Source organism: Scatophagus argus, chromosome 21 (genome assembly GCF_020382885.2).
Source record: "Scatophagus argus isolate fScaArg1 chromosome 21, fScaArg1.pri, whole genome shotgun sequence".
NCBI classification, from domain to species: Eukaryota; Metazoa; Chordata; class Actinopteri; family Scatophagidae; genus Scatophagus; species Scatophagus argus.
Window position 1 is genome coordinate 17,771,842 of NC_058513.1, and position 20,200 is coordinate 17,792,041.

General features: G+C 43.9%; 2 protein-coding genes across 3 annotated transcripts; both read right to left on the reverse strand.

The window, feature by feature from the left end:
• Window positions 1-106: 106 nt before the first annotated feature.
• Window positions 107-7,518, reverse strand: tap2t (transporter associated with antigen processing, subunit type t, teleost specific). 2 transcript variants are annotated; one of them, XM_046377609.1, is made up of 12 exons: window positions 7,279-7,518; window positions 5,866-6,417; window positions 5,586-5,700; window positions 5,325-5,455; window positions 4,601-4,806; window positions 3,560-3,757; window positions 3,202-3,330; window positions 2,925-3,116; window positions 2,665-2,838; window positions 2,095-2,251; window positions 1,324-1,460; window positions 107-504 (listed from the first exon to the last, which is right to left on the reverse strand). In XM_046377609.1, the coding sequence occupies exons 2-12, from the start codon at window positions 6,368-6,370 to the stop codon at window positions 322-324; spliced, it is 2,127 nt and encodes a 708-aa protein (XP_046233565.1). In that variant the 5' UTR covers window positions 6,371-6,417; window positions 7,279-7,518; the 3' UTR covers window positions 107-321. The 2 variants fall into 2 exon arrangements, with proteins under 2 accessions (XP_046233565.1, XP_046233567.1); XM_046377611.1 differs by lacking the exon at window positions 7,279-7,518 and adding an exon at window positions 7,054-7,221.
• A 2,118-nt stretch (window positions 7,519-9,636) lies between these two features.
• Window positions 9,637-19,410, reverse strand: slc16a5a (solute carrier family 16 member 5a). Its single transcript, XM_046377613.1, has 5 exons — window positions 19,221-19,410; window positions 16,507-16,973; window positions 13,546-13,689; window positions 12,151-12,990; window positions 9,637-10,278 (listed from the first exon to the last, which is right to left on the reverse strand). The coding sequence occupies exons 2-5, from the start codon at window positions 16,868-16,870 to the stop codon at window positions 10,007-10,009; spliced, it is 1,620 nt and encodes a 539-aa protein (XP_046233569.1). The 5' UTR covers window positions 16,871-16,973; window positions 19,221-19,410; the 3' UTR covers window positions 9,637-10,006.
• Between the last annotated feature and the right edge of the window lie 790 nt (window positions 19,411-20,200).

Below are 20,200 nucleotides of genomic sequence, written 5' to 3' on the forward strand. Positions count from 1 at the left end.
AAGAAATGGTCACAAACAAAAACATGACATATTTTTTCATATTCATATTCATATATATACATATTATCATATTCTCATGAGTTATGAGATAAGTTGGTTGTTTTTCAGCTAGAGTGCCAGTAGTGGATTTTAAAAATACCTTCTTAGCATTAGAGTTTCAGATCTCTCATCAAACCGTACACACTTTAAGGAGGTAAACGAAATAAAACGTTTTGAGAGGCTTTTCATCCTGACGAGGCAGGCGGGTCAGGGAGAACATTTCTACACTTCGGTCACCCACACACTCATTCACAGACAGTCACAGAAACATTAAAGCCACATTTACTGAGTGTTTTGACAGAACTGATAGTAGCGCCCTCCCTTGGCCAGGAGATCTTGGTGCGTCCCCTCCTCCATGACTTCTCCCTCCTCTAGGAAGATAATTTTATCTGCCTTCTCCACAGACTTCAGCTTATGAGCCACCACCAGGACTGTCCGACCACGAGACAGAAGGTCCTCCAGCACCTGAGACGCAGAACCCGACAGTGAAAAGTTACTACATGATCCTGATCACCTGGTCTTAAACCTGCACCTGTAGCTGGATGACTTCATGTGCAACAGGAAGAAAGAGGTGAAAACGCAGGAGATCAACAAGGCAAGAACTCCAGCAACACTTGATGCTGAGCTCTTTAATGCCAGCACTGCTGGAGTTTTCACCTCTTCAGACTGATCAGCTGTGAAACTTTAGGAATAAAACTGGAGATTCATCTGAAGGTCCTTGGATTTCTAAATTCTAAATCTTGCTTCTTAGCCTCTGCAGAACCACAAAAGAGGAAATCTGCTGTGGTGTAAACATTGCTGTGATCCTCTTGTGTGACTGCTGAATGTGCTTTGCTGCATGACCACACTGACAGGAAATGGGAACACAGAGAGGAGAAGCTCTGCTGTGGTTTCTGCATGAACCAATTAGAACCAATTAGGCTGTAAACTAGATTTATGCGGTCATACGCGTTGGCACTCTGGCAAGCTGCAGTGTATCCATATTTGCCAAGACACAGACCGAAGGAAATGAAAGTTCTCAAGAAACAGACTGTCGTGGAAAAAAAACAGATCTCCCTGAGTGTGGAGAAGAGAAACAGCTGAGACAAAGAAAATCCTTCAGTTGGTTTAATGTCGACCACAGAGTGACAGGGGTGGATTCTGGATGTTCTGGTTGAATTAGCTTGTGCAAGAGAGGTGTTTGTGATGTGTGAGAGATGTCTGGGTCTGGTAGGTGTTCATTACACCGACAGCTTCCTCATGGCGACAATCTGCTGAATAACAACATGCATGTTTTTCACTTACAGAATGCCACACTTCAGCATCCACTTTGCCGGTAGTCTCGTCCAGTACGACGACCTGCGGGTCTCGGACCAGAGCTCTGATGATGGCGATGCAGTGCTGCTGTCCACTTGAAAGTCTGTTGCCGTCTTTGACTATATCTATAGAGGTGAACCACGGTCACACAGATTATTTAAATATTAATAATTCAGTCAGTCTATGTAAATTAGGGACTGGGGATCAGTACTCAAGACCTTCAAGGTATTGCCTGAGACAACACAGTACCAAGTGGTATCGAGGCTGTCTGCATTTGATTTTTATGGTCCCAGTTGTACTTGTACTTGTATGGTTTTGTTTGCAACCAATCACTGCAATTAAATTAAACACGACGTGTGATTGGCCCACTACTACAGAAGCTACAACCCTGTGAAAAGCTGATGTTTCGTGTGTGTTACAGCACTCGGTTTTAGTACTATATCCATCTGTCCTGGGATTCAGTTATTAAAATGTCTCATGCATATAAAAATAAATAAATAAAAAGCAGCTAGAACTTTATATTTCAATGAAAAGCCTGTTGGACTTTAGCAACAAAAGAACTAAGTAACATTAAATGAAAAATAAACCAATTAAAAAAAACAGTTAACTCTAAAACCCTCTTCTAGAACAGAAAAAAAGCAAAACTGTGTTTCTACGCATTCAGAACTGTTTGGTTTTAATGTGTTTTGTCACAAAAAAGCAGCACAACTGATCACCATCTATGGTAAACGATTTGTATGTGCAGCATGTGTTCTGTACCTGTGTCATAATCCTCCAGCTGAGAGATTAAGTCATTTGCTTTGGCCGTCTCTACAGCTTCTTTCACCTTCTCGATGGTGCAGTCCTTCAGGCCGTACTCAATGTTGTATCTCAGCGAACCAGCAAACAGCTCGGGACTCTGGGATACCAGGGCCATCTGAATACATGAGGTTCAAACATACACTTGTATCAGTGTAGTGCGGGTTGACAAGGATTACATTTATGCAGTGCATATGGTGCATGTTTGTACAACTGAAGTGGAAAAAAAATCTAACAAATAAAGTAAACATCCTGTGGAAAAAAGCTGATAAACTTCACACTATTAAATCCTATTAATCCTATATTCCACTATTAAATTTGCACTGATATAAAGAGTGTCGCTCTGCTCAACTACCTCCTTGTGTCAAATATTAGCAGGACTCCTCAAGTGATGCAACCTGAGGCACAGACTGCGGGCTGCTTGATGTTGTTTATGGTGCAGCTGTTCGGCCTACACTAAGCTGCGATATAAATAAAATTTACTTTCCTAAATAGAGAAAAGTGATAATTCTCTAATGATTTTATTTGTACCTTTTGATGGAAGTATTTGTGTTCATAATGGTGCAGTTGTTCTCCGTCCAGCAGGATCTGTCCCTCCTGAGGTTCGTACAGCCTCAGCAGGAGGCTGACACAGGAGGACTTTCCCCCGCCAGAAGGGCCCACCAGTGCTGTCATCTTCCCCGGTTCAATTTCCATTGAAACTGACTGTACAGAACGTGTTAATGTTCTTATGTTAATGGTTTAATGTTTAACTCCATCAAACTTTAATTTTCAATCTGTCGAACAGTTACCTTCAGTGCTGGTGTTCCATTTGGAGCAGAGGGATAAGTGAAGGTGACGTTTTGGAAAACAATTCGTCCCTCCAGCTCCGCAGGGGCTAACTCGCCCGCCGTTTTACACTCAGGCGTCCTGTCAAGATAGCCGAACACTTTGGAGATGATCCCAAGCGTGGACATCGTGTCTCCGTAGCAATACAGAATTTCCTGCGAAAAAAAATAAGTAATCATCACCAGCAACAGGCGCTTTATATTTTACAACTTCAGTGTGAAATGTTTAAAGTTGGCTCACCTTCAGATTGTTTGACATGGGCTTCTGGTACAAGAAAAAGGACACAATAGTCCCGGTGGTGAGGCGACCCGACGAGATGAGACTGCGGGCCTGTGACAGCATGAGCAACTTTATCCCCAGACTCACCAGCTGAGGGAAAGACAAAATTATGATGCAAAGTCATAACTTCGAACAAAAAAGTTAAAATTTTGACTTGACTTGAGTTAAAAAATCTGGACTTTAATAGTCTAAATTCTTATGTTCTTCTGGTGGGAATGGGCTTCCATACTAATGACCATAATGATTTCAAAGCTCAGCATGTTCTCTTGCTTCACAGATGAATCATACGACCCAGGAATGTAAACTGCTGCTATTTTACCCGTCGCATCAAGCAGAAGGTTGTACTGTAGATTCCTTTACGTGTCCTCACAGCACACATCTGCTCCAGAGCCTCGTTATACTTCCTCAGTTCAACCTTTTCTGCCTTGAATCTGCGGACAGTCTGAACCAGTTTGACCGCCTGGGAGGCCAGAACTTTGTTCTTAGCTTGACAGTCCTGGATCTTTTCTTTCAGCTCCTGTTTGACAAAGAACACAGACTGATTCAGTAACAGGCAGACCGATGCTGTCCAGGTCTTCTTCTTCACTTGTCAACATCCCCACTTTGAAATCCAGTGGAGCAGAAACTTCCAGCACTTTAATCCCACTAATCTCACTGCTGTGGAAAGTCATACTAGTTTTCATGCTTTGAAGAAAGAAAATCTTTGTAACTGCTGAGGTACTGTTTGTATCCTCCACTTCATTTTCTTTCAGCTGCAAGCAGTGAATGTTCTTTTGTTTTTCATTCAACCTGGATTCTCCCACTTTGCTGAAAAGTTAATCCTCGATGTTCACTGGAACTTTGAGGTTTTCCACATCACAGCGGTTGTGATATCACTAAATCCTGCATGCATGCGCACATTTTAACTCACGAGGGCTCAAACATCCGAGTGAGGTGATATAAAAACACGTTGTTGAGTGAAATGTAACTAATTTGAGCGTATGCAGAGTGCTGTAATGAAATAGCATATGCACTGTTAGTAACTGTTAGTGTTGGAGCTCTCCTCCTGGTGACTGAGAGCACTGTGATAGTCCCATGTTTAAAGCTTACTGAGCGGCCACAGAGGTACTCTTTGTGCTGGATGTAACAGTCTGAACCAGCGACAGACTTAATCCTGACAGCTATTATGAATAAGGGAAATAGCGACCTACACTGGCAGCAGTGAAATCTGTTTCTTCTCTGTGAAGTTTGATAAGCATGTTTGCTTCTTGTTCTCGGGATACGAGAAGAGGGGAGGCTCATTTCATAGCAAAGCAACACTATGGTTTAAAAACCGAACTGCTGCTGATGTTTCAGAGGAGGCCAATCTCAACACACCTACCATGGACAAAGTGTTGTATTTGTTCTGCAAGATGGCCAACAGTGGCATCTCTATGCAGGTGAGCAAAGTGAGCTCCCAGGACAGCTGAATCATCACCCCGAGCATGAGGCAGGTTTTGACCGTGCTGCGAACCATCGCGTTGGCGTTCAGTGCTACTGTGCGGCCCATCCTGTCCACATCAGACTCCAGGCGGGAGGAAAGACTTCCTGGGTGGGGAAAGGGAGAGAAATTCAAAAATGTTGAAGTCAGTTAAATCTCTGCAAGATTATGGAAGAGAAGTAAAAAAAATGTCTGACTTCTTTGTAAGGCTCCCATCACAAATGTCATACAAGTTGAAGATAAAGACTTTATTTATAGTTAATAAATCATGAAATGCTTTACGAGGCAGCTATATGTCACCGAACAAATTTGGAAAACATCCTTTTGACGGTTTAGCTTCTGCATCGCTCAATGGACAGTTTGATTATTTACTTGTAATAAAATCACTAAAGCATGTGGACATTTCTGTGGCCAAATATATATTTTATATTTGAGGTTGTGTTTGTTAATTTCCTGATTCAACATGACGTTTCTTCTGTGCACAAAGTCACCTCCAAAATGTTTTTTTCCCAGTTTGGTGTGGATGAATTTGCACAAAGCTCCGATCTCAACTCGGACAGATTCCTGTTAATCCCTGCACCCCTTAAATAACAGGCGGGTCATGTGTTTACTTTGTTCTGCTCACCAGAATTGTTCTTGTCAAAGAAGTTCACTTCCTGCTGCAACAAGGTGTGAAACAGCAGACCTTTCAGTCTCTTGTTCAGTCGGGCCAGGCTGCACATAAATATGCCTCCTCTTAAGCCCGAGAACACAGCACTATTAAGACGGAGATGTTAATTTTAGTTTTTAAATTATATTCTTCCTGATCAGAAAGGTGAATAAAAATATTAAAAAATCAAGCAAACACAAAGGACAAAAATATATGCTAACAGTTTTACTTAATTACCTTCCAAGAGAGACAAGCGCCAGTTGTCCAATTGCATAACAGAAGCTGGTTTGAAGTACTCCACCTCTTAGCATATCAATTACCTTCCCCTGATAAAATGGGATAAATGTGTCACCTGTTTGGAAAGGAATGACAGATTAGTAATCAGGTGATTTCTATGATGTAAGCATTCAGAGAGGTTCTTAAAGCAGACATAGCATGTAAACATAATCAGGCGCATGTGAAGATGTACCATAACAAATAAAAAGTATAGTGCAGACTGTTGGTATTTCACACTTACAGACGACACCTAAGATGAGGAAACTGAAAGCTGCAACAATGTAAAGGGTGTCTGGTTTGAAGTAGTTCAGCATCCTCATAAGCAACTGCCTGGAGTCCAGTTTAATGTTGCTCCTTTTCATCTTTCTATCAGCACGGAGGCCCAGTTCCCAAACCACACAAGCCAATGTGGAGGACATTGGGCTCAGGAGCAGCATGTTGAGGTCATGAGATGGTCCGATGTAAGGCTCTGAGGGAGGTGCCATCATCATCCGTCCAGTTTCAAACACAGGAGAAAGAAGGGAGAGCAGTGCTACCAACCTGGAGAGCACAGCCTCTGGCTTTCCTTCAGTCAGCATGGAGGTGAACACTCGGAGAATGACCCACTTTACTGCCCCAAAGGCCCACACACCCACCAGTCCACCACAGTTGGAACACTCCAGCAGCACCAGTTCGGCCCGCTGAGCCACACACAGCACTGCATCGAACAGAAGAATGAATAATCCACATGCTGCCACGTCCTTCATCTTCCTTTGACTGATGGGTCAGCTCCTGTGGGAAGCTGAACCTGATCCTGGAACGACAAATATTGTGTTATACAGGCGGCTGATAGTGAAGTCAGCGGTGGAGCACATTTCCTCAAGTACCGTACTTAAGTTCAAGTTTGAGGTACTTGTACTTAACTTGATTTCATGTCAGATGTTTCACTACTGCAGCGGTATTGTACTTCAACAGAAGCACAGTAACATTAGAAGCAAAATGTACCTAGTATATCAAAAGACACACTGAAGGTATTTTATATACAGCTGGGTATCTCAATATATCAGATGTGTATAAGATGGCATAATGTATTAGTTTTGGATTAACAAACTATGCAAAGTATTTACATGTAGTGGAATAAAAAAGTGCAATATTTGCCTCCAAAATGTACAAATTTACAAGTATAAAGAAGCACGAAATGGAAATACAAAAGTACCTAAAAATTGTAGTACTTAAGTAAAGTAATTGAGTTAATGTACTTAACGAAGTTACTTTCCACCACTGGAAGTAGAAGAACAAAGCAGAATATCATGGAAATAGTTCAGTAAAACACGAGTACGTTACTTCAAAGTTGTACTTGTACTCTCTTAGTTACATTAGTTGACGTTTTCCACACCATGCATGAAAAAAATCACTAAAGTTATAACACATAATAAAATTACATTATCACCTATGACAGCCCTTTTAACGAACCAAAAGCAAATATGTGTTCTGGTTTTTGGTTGGTAACGATACTGCAGCTAGCTAGTGTTAGCTAGCTCATAACTCCAGAGACGACATGTCATAAGGCGGCAGGTCGCTTCCGCTCTTGCTGCTCTTTGGCACTTGAATAAGCCCGTGGCACATTCACGAGCCCGTAAAGTTGACGTTACTGTGCCAGATTTGGATGACTTACCGTGTGCCTCCTCTCACAGTCACCGGTTTGTTAGCCAAACGTCACGCTAGCTGGTTCACTTTCAGTTTCACTTTGAGTTGGAGTTAAGTGACACATGATAGATTTTTACGGAGTCCTGTACGGCTGAAACAAGCAGACGAGATACTGCAGGGAGAAACACCGGTCGAGTTTAAGTTATTTCGCTTTTTTAAAATGACAGTTTGGAAACTTTATGCTTCTACCTCGCCCTTTACATTAACTCAACAGCATCCTGACCACAAGATGGCGGCACTTTATATTTGTGTTTATGTGAAGACGGTTCACCAGGAAGTTGGTTTTCAAAACAGCAGTAGTGAAGAAGTACGTAATGTTTTACTCGCGTAAAAGTAGTAATACCTCAGTGTACAAATACTGTGTTACAAGTAAAAGTAATGCATTCAAAATGTTTCTTTGCCGTAGGTACAAAAGTATCAACATTAACGTATACTTATGTAAAGTAAAAGTACTACTAGAATGTACAGGGTAATGTAAGGACAAATGCCAATTTGGTTAATGTTTAATATTGGACAAAAAAAATCACAACAAAGACAATTTTGATTTTCAAACATTTATTTTTCCCCTGAATAAATAATCTCTAATAAAGGTATAATTTGACCCAAAGCAAGGCAAGCCTTAAAAAATTACTAATAAATCCTCTCATCACTGAGAAGCCTCTGCTTAAACTTCTGATTACTGTAATACAACTCATACCTGAAATGTATATTAATTTTTCAAACACATCTGATTTAAAATACCTTTGTACAAACCTGTACTGGTGCTGTGATAGTGTCACTGTTGATTTATCAAAAGATAAAGTCTGTCACCTAAAGGCAAACGCATAAAACACGGCAGTTTTAACTCCCCAGTGTCTTCAAAGAATTCCTCTCATGAAATGTTTCCAAGCTAACATTCAGCATAGAATCATCTGCTTCAACCCCCCTGAAAGGGTTTGATATTAATGGTGGATGTAAATTAACCTGCATATAAAAAGGCACTGTTCAGTTAAGGAATGAAAAAGCATGAAAAACACAAAAAACAGTGAATGACAAACAGAATCAACCTTTCTTTGAGCTACCCGCATCCTCCATGGGTTTAATATGTTCAGCATGCTGTGTTTAATGTCCTCTCTGGACACCAAAAACTAATTTTCCTACTTTAAAGATAACAAAGATGTCGACCTCCCAAACAAAGCTCACTCTCATTTTCCACATCCTGTCCTGACTGATCATAGGCCTACTCTAACAAGTCTTTAGCATTTATAATTTAAAGATAAGTCAGGTGAATATTTTTTTATTGTCAAAAATCCCACCAAAAGATCAAGAATGAATGCATCTATTAACAAGAGCTGTGTGTGCATCTGAAGCCTGATTTATCTTATTCCTCTGTCACATGGGACAAAGGAATTTAAATGTGGATTAATCTGCTGAAAAAATAGTCTCCGACTGTTAAAAATTTCAGTGTCAGATGTCAGTTCACATGGTGCTTGCAAGATAAGATGCAAGATATGGATCCACGTCTCTGCACCAAGAAGATCAGGCAGAATTTAGACTTGGTGATACGGTCTTTCTTTGTAACTGCACAGCTTCATTCTGAGTATCTTGACTAAACCAGATAAAATATGGTAAAGTCGCTGTGTGTGATCTGCTGTGCACATGACAGGAAGTCGAAGCTTGTTTTATCTGTCGGGTTAATCTTGAGGTCTTTTGAGATTTGTTCACAGTTTGAATTCTTCTGTTGAAGAAGTCATGGCAGCTGTGGCCTAGAGGTTGGAGAAGCGGCTTGTGATCGGAGGGTCACCGGATCGATTCCCCCACCAGACGGGCAAGAAAAATTTGGGTGTGGTGGAGTGATTAATGCGATAAAATGCTCCCCCCCGTCCATTAGCTGGCTGATGTGCCCTTGAGCAAGGCACTTAACCCCCCAATATGCTCCCTGGGCACTTGATGCTGCCCACTGCTCCTGTGTGTGTTTCACTGCATGTAATTTGCTGGGTGTTGCATGTGTGTGTTCAACTAAGGATGGGATAAATGCAGAAGTAAAATTCAGTATGTGTGTATGTAAAAATATATATATATACTGCCAATAAAAGTTGATTCTTCTTCTTCTTCTTCTTAAGTCAGAGTAACGCAAGTCTTCACACTTAACTCCTAGTAATTCAGAACTTTCTGCTCAATTTGTGTTTTCCTCACTTTGATTACACCTGTTTGTATCAGTACTAAACCTGTTAGATATTTGACTGCAACCACTCCAACTTAAGTGTGTCATTCAATGACACCTACTCCGACCAACTGTTTGTGCCTGTAGGATCATCATATACTAATACACCATTGAACATCTAGAGAGCGTTTGGAAATGATGTCTCTTGGCTTTATAAAGTGAAATGCCTCATGTATGACAGATTGTGTGATCACATAGTTAAGATCAGCAGCATTTTACAATAAACAGTACAATCACGTTGTAAGTGCACATCTGCTCATTTTGGTATGTAGGATCGAGTGTCCAAGCAGTGCAAATTATTCATAGTGTTTGTTTTGACTTTTGTGACGACCAGACGGCAGAGGTTCACCACACCAGCTGAGCGGTCAGCCAACCACCAGAAAGGCAAACTCTGCATCATCTGGCGCAACAAGCACAAACACTACAAAACACTTTGCAGAGCTGTGAGGATGTGACGCGTGCTGAGAGCGACACACACACAGTGTAAGCACATTTAGAGGCTGGTGATATACTCTGCCCCGTTAGCTGACGCCTTGTCTCTGTCTCCCTCTGTTGGCACGCTGCTGTACTGACAGCCAGGAGCGACATCAACCTCGGGTCTCCCTGGATCGGGCAGTGCGGACGGTGGACCCTGCTTCGATGACTTCCTGTCCTTTTTATCCAGCCAGCAGAAAGACACCATGAGGAACACGGCGGCCAAGGCGACGGTGGCACTGCAGGCGAAGAAGACGTAGAAGTAGTGACCTGTCCTGTCAACCAGGACTCCTACAACGAGAAACAAGAAAAATCATCAGCAATGTCAGCATTTCATATCACATACTCTTCAATACTTTCTGAGAAAGTATCTGATGTAAATTCATAAGGAGGCTCCTGAAAGGTGCGTTTAACTTAAAGGAAAAAGGGAAACAGGGTAAACTGGTACAGTTTCCAATGGAATGCAAGTTTTTACATGGAAAGTGTATGATAAGCAGACGAGAAAGCGAACCATATGTGCTCTCAGTCCACCACCCTTTTCTTCAGATGTCGAGCAAACCAAGTCTGATTGGCCGTGTGTGGAAAGTGAGCCTGTTGTGACTTGTTTGAGAGGTTGCAGCACTGCTGCATACACGAGCAGTCGGCTAAACAGGGTCAAAGCTGTCATTTGAGACGGCGAGCTTGTGCCCTTTCGCTGCTCGGCCAGTCACACTCACTGTGGAGGGACACACCACACCCAACACATGGCCCAGACTTGCTTTGCCTGAATATTTCCACTTTATGCAGCTTCACATTCATACTTTGTTTTCCCCAGTTTTTCATGTCTTTCCTGTCCAGTTACAAATAAACTCTTTAAAACACGTCTCAGATTACTGCAAAATGTCTCGTCGCAACACTGAACTGAACTGAACCAGCCAATAGGACAGAAGGAAGTTCATCTGCAGCTGGAATATCAATCTAAACATATCACATGTAACATAACACACTGACGGGGGACAGTTTACTGTAATATGAGTACTTTTTTTTTTTACTTTTTTCATACTTGAAGTACATTTTGCTAAGGCTTATACTTAAGGCATTCATTGCAAGTACTTCTGCTTCAGTAAAGGACCAGAGTACTCCCTCCACCTGAGCAGGCAGACGTGTTTCCTTTCTTTTCTGCACGGCAGCCAAACTGACTGGGAACATGATGTTATTTAGAGCATCAGCCTCGAGCAGCAGGGGCCAAACCTTCTATTCCTGTATGAAGCCATTCGCAGCACACACAGACAGAAACACTAAAGCAAACTCACATGCAGAGTGAGTGCATGCGTTTTGTATTTTCTGATGTTTCTGAATTTGCTTCAGAGTGGTTTCAATATTTCTGACTGGTTTCAAAGGTCCAGTCATGTTAATATCCATCAGGTGCAGGGCTGCTCTGAACGTCTGAATCACTTCAATGCATTTCAGAGCTCAACTAGCTAACTAGTTAAGCAGTTAAATCAGCAGAGCAGGTACACCATGCTGACCTCTTCGGGTTTTGAATCACGAGCTTTAGCTGAGTCCCTGTTCCATTTAACTTACTAAGTCAAAGTCAGGCGTGAGTATGCAGCGTGTTCACACTGGGAAAGTGACCAATCAAGTTCACACTAAGGTTGAAGCAGAGTATGAAAACTGACTGATAAACCTGACTCTGCGGGTGCACAACCTCTGCTGGACATAAAGTGGACAGGAAGTGCGTATCCACGGCCATCGAGTGTCAGCTCGCTATAATAAATCAGTTGAATGTTCACTGACCTGTAGTAACCCCAGCTGTGATGTAGAGCAGATAAACCTGACTGAACGTTTGTTTATCTACGATACACACAATACTGTATTCTAACATAAAAGTTTTATTAAAAAAACTGTACATAACATTTTAGCGTAAAGTTTTCAACCAAAAAACCCTTCTGTTTTGATTCCTTTAGAGGGAGTAGCTTTATATGTGACATCCATGTCACAAACCCAGAGCAAAGCCAGCACTTAGTTCAGTTCACCTAAATCTTGACTGTGAGTCTGAGCCGTGCAGACCCATGCTGAGGCAAATTCTGTCCAGATGTTTGGATTACAAAGCGATTACGTCCCACATTCCCACCATATCTGTCCTCGCCGTCTCGCACTCTCCGCTCTGTGTGTTTACATTACCTGCCAATGGAGGCCCAATGAGCAGCGTGATGCTCTCCATGATAGCAAGCAGGCCCAGCGCCGAGGGGAAGCGGCTCATCTCCACTATATCCATGAGGACAGTGAACATCAGGGAGCCCACCACGCTCATGGACAGCCCGTAAACAACCACATAAGTCAGCAGCACGTTAAAGCTGGGCCCGATGCAGCAGATACTGTTACTGAGCCCGTTGACGAGCAGAGCCGAGGCAAACATGTAAATGTGTCGCCCTTTGAACCAGGGCAAGCTGAAGATGATGCCGAAGGGCGGCCTCACCAGGATGTTGACGATACCCAGGATGGAGAGCAGCAGCGCGGCCCGGCCCTGTTCCATGCCGTTTGCCGTGGCGTAGGGAACCAGATACACCAGGGGCACCACAAACCCGAGCATCATCCAGGTGATGCCTATGGCATACACACAGTAACGTGAATTGTTGCAGAACTGATCGAAGGCCATGTGTTTGCTCAGGGATGCCAGCAGGGAGCGCCCTATTGCTCTCACCCACGCCTTTCCCTTCTTCACATTTTCCTTCTCTGGCGGAGGGGGTCCGTGGTTCATCAGCGGCTGGCCTCGACGTTTGGGGGGCTGCAGGGGCCTCATCACTGCCCCACACACACAGCAGTTGAGCAGGACAGCCCCTAAGACAAGGAAACTGCCCCTCCATCCCAGCTCCGTGTGGAGGTAGTTACCCAGGAAGGGGAGAGTGCACAGCCCCAGGGCCGTGCCTGTGGACGACATGGCGTTGGCGAACGCACGCCGACGCACAAAGTAGTGCCCGAGGATCGTCACAGCCGGCTGGAAGCTGAAGCAGAAGCCAAGGCCTGTAACGATGAAAGAAGACGATGTACGCAATGATTTATCATCGAGTTGATTGCTAAAGTAAGTTGGGGAAGAGACTCAAACAGTAAGAAGATCAGACAAGTTAGATAAATTTATTTGAAAGAGGAAAACAAAGGTGAACGCTAGCATTTTATCAACACTTTGAGAAAGGTTTCCTACCTCACCTTTGACTGCCTGTATTTACACACACACAGACATGCATGCACGCACGCATGCACACACACACACACACACACACACACACACACACACACACATGCTCTCTCTCTCTTTGTTTCACCTCCAAACAAACCTGTCTGAGGAAAGTGACCCTAATTGCTGGATTTTGTTGTAGCGTTGATGTCGTGTTCCCATTCACAAATATCAGCAATCACTTAAGCACGTGCAGTGTTGTTTTTTTGTTCCGTTTCGTCTGCTGGACAGGACAGGAAGTGGACAGGAAGTGGACAGGAAGTGGACAGGAAGTGGACAGTGGTGCGTAGCCACAGTCATGGAGTGTCAGCTCGGGATAATAAATCAGCTGAATGTTCACTGACCTGTAATAACCCCAGCTGTGATGTAGAGCTGGCTGATGGACTGGGTAAATGAACTGGCAGCCATTCCAAGCCCACTCAGGACTCCGCCCAACATGACTGTCGCCCGGCAACCGAGTTTCTCCACCAACACGCTACAAAAGGGACCTGTGGATCAAATGTAATGCTCTTAGTTTAATGCATACCGGAGGAGAAATGGGCAAAGGCTCACACGGCTGAGGCGAGGTTGCTTCCTTAATCCTGCGGCGGGTTTCACATAACTTGTGTTTAATCTGGAACAGATGAATGAAAGCACTGAAAGCCTGAAAGGCGATCCTTATGTGCACACGGTGAATAAGTGAAGAGTTGACACGCTGATAATGGACAAATCTGTTGTCAACGCTGAACAAATTTTACCTTCTCTACTGCATCATTTTGTCTCATTGGTTGCTCATAAACAACCACCAGCTGAAGCCTCAGCGCTGGTGGGGGGTGCTGGTTAAAGGGCAGCAGCAGCAGTGGCAGATGCAACTCACACTGGAGGTGCCTTTGCTGTTAGGCAACAAGGCTGCAAGGGACTGAAGGGAATAATACCTGGACCTAACAGAGCCTTCACCTGGAGGCACCTCAACACAGCTTCACCTCCTTTTACCTCGTGATCAACATAAACCTCTGATTCTTGTCACCTTCCTGTCAGCTCAGGGAAATTTATAAGATCAAAGCATTCCTGTCTCCAAAAAGCCTGAGAACCGAGATGATCAAAAGAGGATGAAGTGTTCTTTATAAAATAATCGTGTCTGTAACACACAGTGGATGAAAACATCTTACAGTCACAATTAGATGAATTAACTTCAGATTTCTGACACTTTTTTCATGGTCGGCATATTTTCAGCAACAGTCATTCTGTGGACTGATGTGCTGTAATTATCTCTTCACAAATCGCTTACCTATAAACAAGTGACTGACTGGAAATGAAAGGTTCATACTTCAAATGCAATTTAAACTGAACCATTTAACAATTTGTCTAATCGTAAATTTATATTTTCATTCCAAATGACATGTTAGTGTCGATGCTAAACAAACACATTTCTGTTCACCATAAATGAGATGTTAAGTGGAAGCTAAAGGATGGAGGGAATCAGAGGGCAGCATGTGTGAACGTGTGAGTCACACATAACCAATCTGTGCAGCCTGATAAACTAAACAAAACAAAATTCCACGTGCTGTTAAAGTATCTTAGGTCTGTTTGTTTTATTCACAGAGGGAGAAAGGAACTTAATCCTGATAATATGAGCACATATTCCTTCCCCTCATTGTTGAGAGGACGATGAAGGTGATCACTTCTTAAACTTTGAGTGAAACGGTGGTGCCACAGGAAGAGGCGGAGGAGCGTTTTGTGATAACATTCAAACGCGGCAGATATCGAGAGACTTTCGCTCACTTTGTGATCGGACAACAGCAGACTGTGTTTTCAAAGGGAGGGAGGAAAGTGGATGAAGGGGAATCTTGATTACAATGAAAAGGGAGGCCAGTACTCACTGTTTGACCGTGACCACAAACTTATTTTGATTATTTTTTTTTAATGGTGCAAGAGGTTGCCCAGAGCAAACAACACAGTATGTGAACAGAAACGGCACAAAACTTTACAAATAAATCTCAAGGAGGACTCGTATGAAAAAAAAAAAAAGTGATGATGATTAATCTTAACCTTTACAACTGTTATATAATATAACAGGAAGAGATGGAGGAACGTCAACAGACATCATAAAATATTGGGAGACTTTAGCCCACTTTGTCACTTTGTCCTCGACTTTGAACTTTCCAGTATTTGTATCCATTTACTGTGATATCAGCTGTCCCCAGTGACTCGTTTCTGATCCTTCTAACACAGAAAGTCTCGTGGATCAAGCCAGAAAGCCAAACTAACCACACTGCTTCTGGTTGGTTTGTCCAAGGACTGGAGATCCTGTGAAATTACCTCAGAGTCTCCTCCGTTTGTGACTAGTTTTAAGGACAAAGTTTCTCACGAGCACTGAATAAAGTGTGCAACACATACTCATCATAACATCTACATTTTGCCAAAGAGACAGATGAGAACATGAAGTCTCCAACATCAGAACTGTATAATCATTGATGGACTCACCCCGACACTTTGTATTTACTTTACATGTCCTTTATTTGGCCTTGCATAGCCAACAATACTTCCCTGTTTGAGGCAGGTTACACAATGTGCCACCGAAGAAGGGATGGGAAAAGAGATCACTTCAGTGCAGCACACTGAGGACCCTGAGAGGAGCAAGTTTTCTTTTCAATTTTTTATGATATCAGACCCAGTTTTTAATGCCATTTATGGCAGGCATGTTATCAGCAAAAGCCATTCAGTGTGTTTATGTCCTGTTAATTATTTCTCTACGAAGCAGTTTTCATTGTTAGCCATTCAAATCACCTGCCTACGTACAAGCGATGCATAGCAAGCGAAGCAGAGTTTTTAATTTTGTCTGTTTGTTTTTTCTATTGGGGATGAGTTTTAAATAGAGCGGCGAGTAACGCCAGCAGAAAGACGAGCCACAGTGACGTGACTGATGAAGAAACTGCATACGACGTCACACCTTTCAGCTCAACATTACATCTGCACCACAGTGAATGTGCTGTTTCTTCTTTTAGACCTCACACAGTGTGCCTTACGTTTGGAGAAAGATTTCTTTGTAGAGCTCACTTCTTAGCGTACTCAAGTCCCTGAGGGTTGTGGGTAAAAAGCGGGCAACACTTTCTCATGGAATAATCTTCTTTAAATCAACACCAACACAGCAAGACGGTGTAAAACACACCCATAGTGTCTCTCTCTAATTTCACGTTTTCCCTGTACAACAACAGCAGGGGGCACGTTGGGCAATAACACAGTGTGATTATTCCAAACAAAATATATTATGTACCATGATTACACGACTCAAGATAAACGAGTAGTGAGACGAAGGTGTATTTTACCTCCTGCGTGAAGCGCCGACGTCATGATGGAGGGCACCCAGGAGGTTTCGCTGTTGGAGGCGTGGAAGTCGTTCTGCAGGTCAGTGTAGAAGATTCCCACGCAGGAGGGGAACGCCAGGGTCAAAGCCAGGACCATGATGGTGGCAACCAGCACCACCCAGCCCCAGCCGCCATCTGGAGCCGTGACCGTTCCCGTTACAGCGGCGGAGCCCCCGCGCTCGCCTCCCCTCCGGCCCTCCTCAGATTCACAGTCGTTGGCCTCTGGAGCTTTCTCCTGCTCCATACCGTTGGCCTGCTCGCAAACCACGGAGTCCGCCGAGTGGAGCCGTTCACTCGTGCCTCTGATTCCATTTCTCTGAGTCATTTTCTACTTGACGGTTCAGGGAAGGCTCCCGTGTTAGCTCTGCAGGGTGTGGAAGTACCGCTGAGGCCCATGTCACCGTGACTGCTGCAACCTTTAAGGACACCTGCAACGACAAAGCAAGCAGGTGGAGGAGGACACGTGGAGTGGTTAGTGGTGCTTATGGGCTGCAGTGTCAGACTGTCTGTCCACAGTGGGCAGGGACACCACACTGACATTTATGGTTTTATTTTGGATCTTTCATGTTAGTGCTTTTCATTATGGCTAAACACCTGCAGAACTAACAATCAGAATCAGAATCAGAATCAGAATTCCTTTATTTATCCCTGGAGGGAAATTCTTGATACTTTCTTGAACAATACTTTAGCTTCAGCCAAACTTTGTGCTTAGTGCTAATTTGCCGTGTTAGCACATTAACATGCAAAACTAAGAGACTAAACGTGATAAATAGTGTACTTGGTACACATCAGCATGAATAGTATTGTTATCGTGAGCGTGTTTGCATGCTGATGCTAGCATTATGCTCCCTGCCCAGGTTCTGTAAGGAAGCTGCATTTGTTGTGCAAAATGCAAATGTTTCATGGACCAAAACTTTATTGTCTGAGACGTGGGAGGATGTTGAATTTGTTGAAGTGTACGCAGCCATTTGACCCATCATCAGTGCAAAAATAAAGCAACTTTTACTAGAGTTTTAAAGGACTCAGAGCCTCATGATAAACGCCTGATAGGCTCTTTGTCCAGCTGGACCCTGGGACACTCAGCAGCTGCTCAGACCTCAGACTACGAGCACGAGTGTGAGGACGGAGGTAAACAGTACTGAATGAAACAATGCATTCCTGCTCTTTCAAACCAGCCAGTCATTATACAGCAGCTAACTGGTGAGGGAAACCAACCAGGCAGGCCAAGGTGCCATATTGTAAACAAAGGCATGAACATGTGTTAACACCTCCTGAAAATCAACAAAATCACCACCTCGCAGACTTTGTTCTATTGCTTAAGTGTTCAGAGAAACCTAAGAAGCGCTCTCAGATTTCTTTCCTGTGCAGAACGCCACACAACTCACTCTCTGCAGGTGTGCTTCAGGGCGAAAAGATTTTTTCTGTTTGTTTAGTCAGCTTTTAAAATCACAAAATGAGATCCAGGACAGCATGCCTGCAGGTCAGACTGCCAGCGGGTTAACACGGGACTGACACGTACTTGTGAGACCATCTGAATGAAAAGCCTCTTGTGAGGATTTTCCCAGCCCAGACTCTGATTCCCGGACGTCCCGACCACGGAGCAGATCTCCTGAGAGCTCCCTGATTTAAGTCCCTGTGCTCATGTCATACACGCTGGGCTTCACAGCGTTTTCCAAATGCTGAGACACAATGAAACTCTCTAAACAGAAACAGCCTACGGAAAACCCAGTTTGTGGTGTTTTTGCTTCGTTTCTGCTCTTTATGTGCACTTAAGCTCACCAGCTGCTGGCTTCACATCCACCATACAGATGATCAGTCTGCTCACCTCACGTTTATTTATTTTATTTTCTTGGAATTTAAACATTTCAAATCCGTTTTTGTGCAACAGACAGAATACTTGTCAACATTCTTTGATCATTCTAAAACACATCCAGACAAGCCTTGTGGTGGATGCTCAGTCCTGTGACCACCCCACAGGTCCAGGCAGAAGGACACAGAAGCGTATGGACAGAGAGGGAGGACCGACATTCTTCCGGACGCCTGATCGCTATCGCGTCTGCCCTGCGGTGAGTGGGGAAGAGGCCCTCTGAGTCACCGCCCGCACTCCCTCTTCCTCCTCCGGGACGCCTGTTAAGTGTTACTGAAGATGTCACGGGCGGACGGAGGCTGTGGGGAGAACATTCCGCGTTTCTCCCTTGATAAATAAAAGTGATGCTGATCAGCTGATCCTCCCTGTGGGACAGTCCGGAGGGATGACAGCGTGGGTTAATTGTTTCCCACCGGCATCGAGCCACGCAAAGGGAGCTTTATCAGCCTTAACGACCCACTCTGAGGGCTTTCTGCTGTATTAACACGTCGTGGGGGTTTTGTTATTGGTGCCAGCTTTCACTCACGTGGCAACTCGAAATTATTTCGGCTTGTTTACGACTGAAAGCCCCCCCGAAGGGCGCGTTTTCGCCACCCACCTTTACAAATCCATCTTTATTTCAAACCCGACTCACTGACTCACCGCTACACTGAAAGTGCCGCTTCTTAAAAGGGACAATAAAGCCGTTTTCTCTTGTAGCCATCACTGTTGTTGCTTCACGCCGACGGACGCATCCTGAACATCACAAGAGGAAGCAAAGAGGAGGCGAATCTCTACTTTAAATGTGTGAATATGGAGTTAAGATCACCTCTTTTCACGCAGCCTGCGGTCGTCCAGCCTCTGGCGGATCCCTCGCACACAGGCGCGGTCGCTCCTCCATGACTGCCGGAGAAGCAGTTGCAGCAGCGTTAGCTTCTGCTTCTCTCCAGCGTCCGTCCGCGCGCGCGCAGTGGGAGGAGCCTGCACGTGTCCGGCGTCAGATGCGAGCAGTGCGCGTGCAGCAGTCCAGCCTGTGGTCTTCACTGTGTCCTGTACTCAAGTACAATTCAGAGGTACTTTACTTACTTACTTCTTATTGTTTTGAACCTCTACATTATCGGAGGAGGATGTCGTGCTTTTTACTCCACTACGCTTGTTTGACATCAGTTGCTGTTGATTATAATACAAATTATAAATCAGATTTAATGTCTTCTTACAATATGAAGCCCTGTGACAGTGAGAGAGCTTTCCACTAGTGTTTCCCAGCCAAACCAAACAGGTGACGTAGGTGCTGGGTGGATGAACTTTTACTGCTCCTAAGTTTTAGAAAAGATGTTTTCTGCGTGGATTCAGCCACAAGCCGCGTGTCCACTTTGTGTGAATTATTTGTGACCAACAATTTGTGTGTGGTGGCACAAACAAAAATTTTTTGGCCTTTTTTTTTGGTGCAGCGAATTCAAACAGTGAAAAGCATCTGAGCGGGAACGGACAGACACTCACGTTTTGCTCTCACATCACCACATGAACATTCATCACTGCAAGCTTGGTCTCATTTTAGATAAATAAAAGTTTAGACCCCGCGTGCCGTGACTGACTGCTCCCGGAAAAGATCTGCATTATTTATTGTTTTAAGCAGCACAGACAAACTTTCACTCAGCTCTTTGGTGTTGGAGCGGCAGCAGCCGTCACATATTCCAGGTGACTGTGATGTATGATGTGACTTTACCCCTCACTGCACGGCAAGCAATGGAAATATATGCAAACAAGGCTTAGTAAGCAGTAAAATATTCATGGCTGGTGGAACAAGTT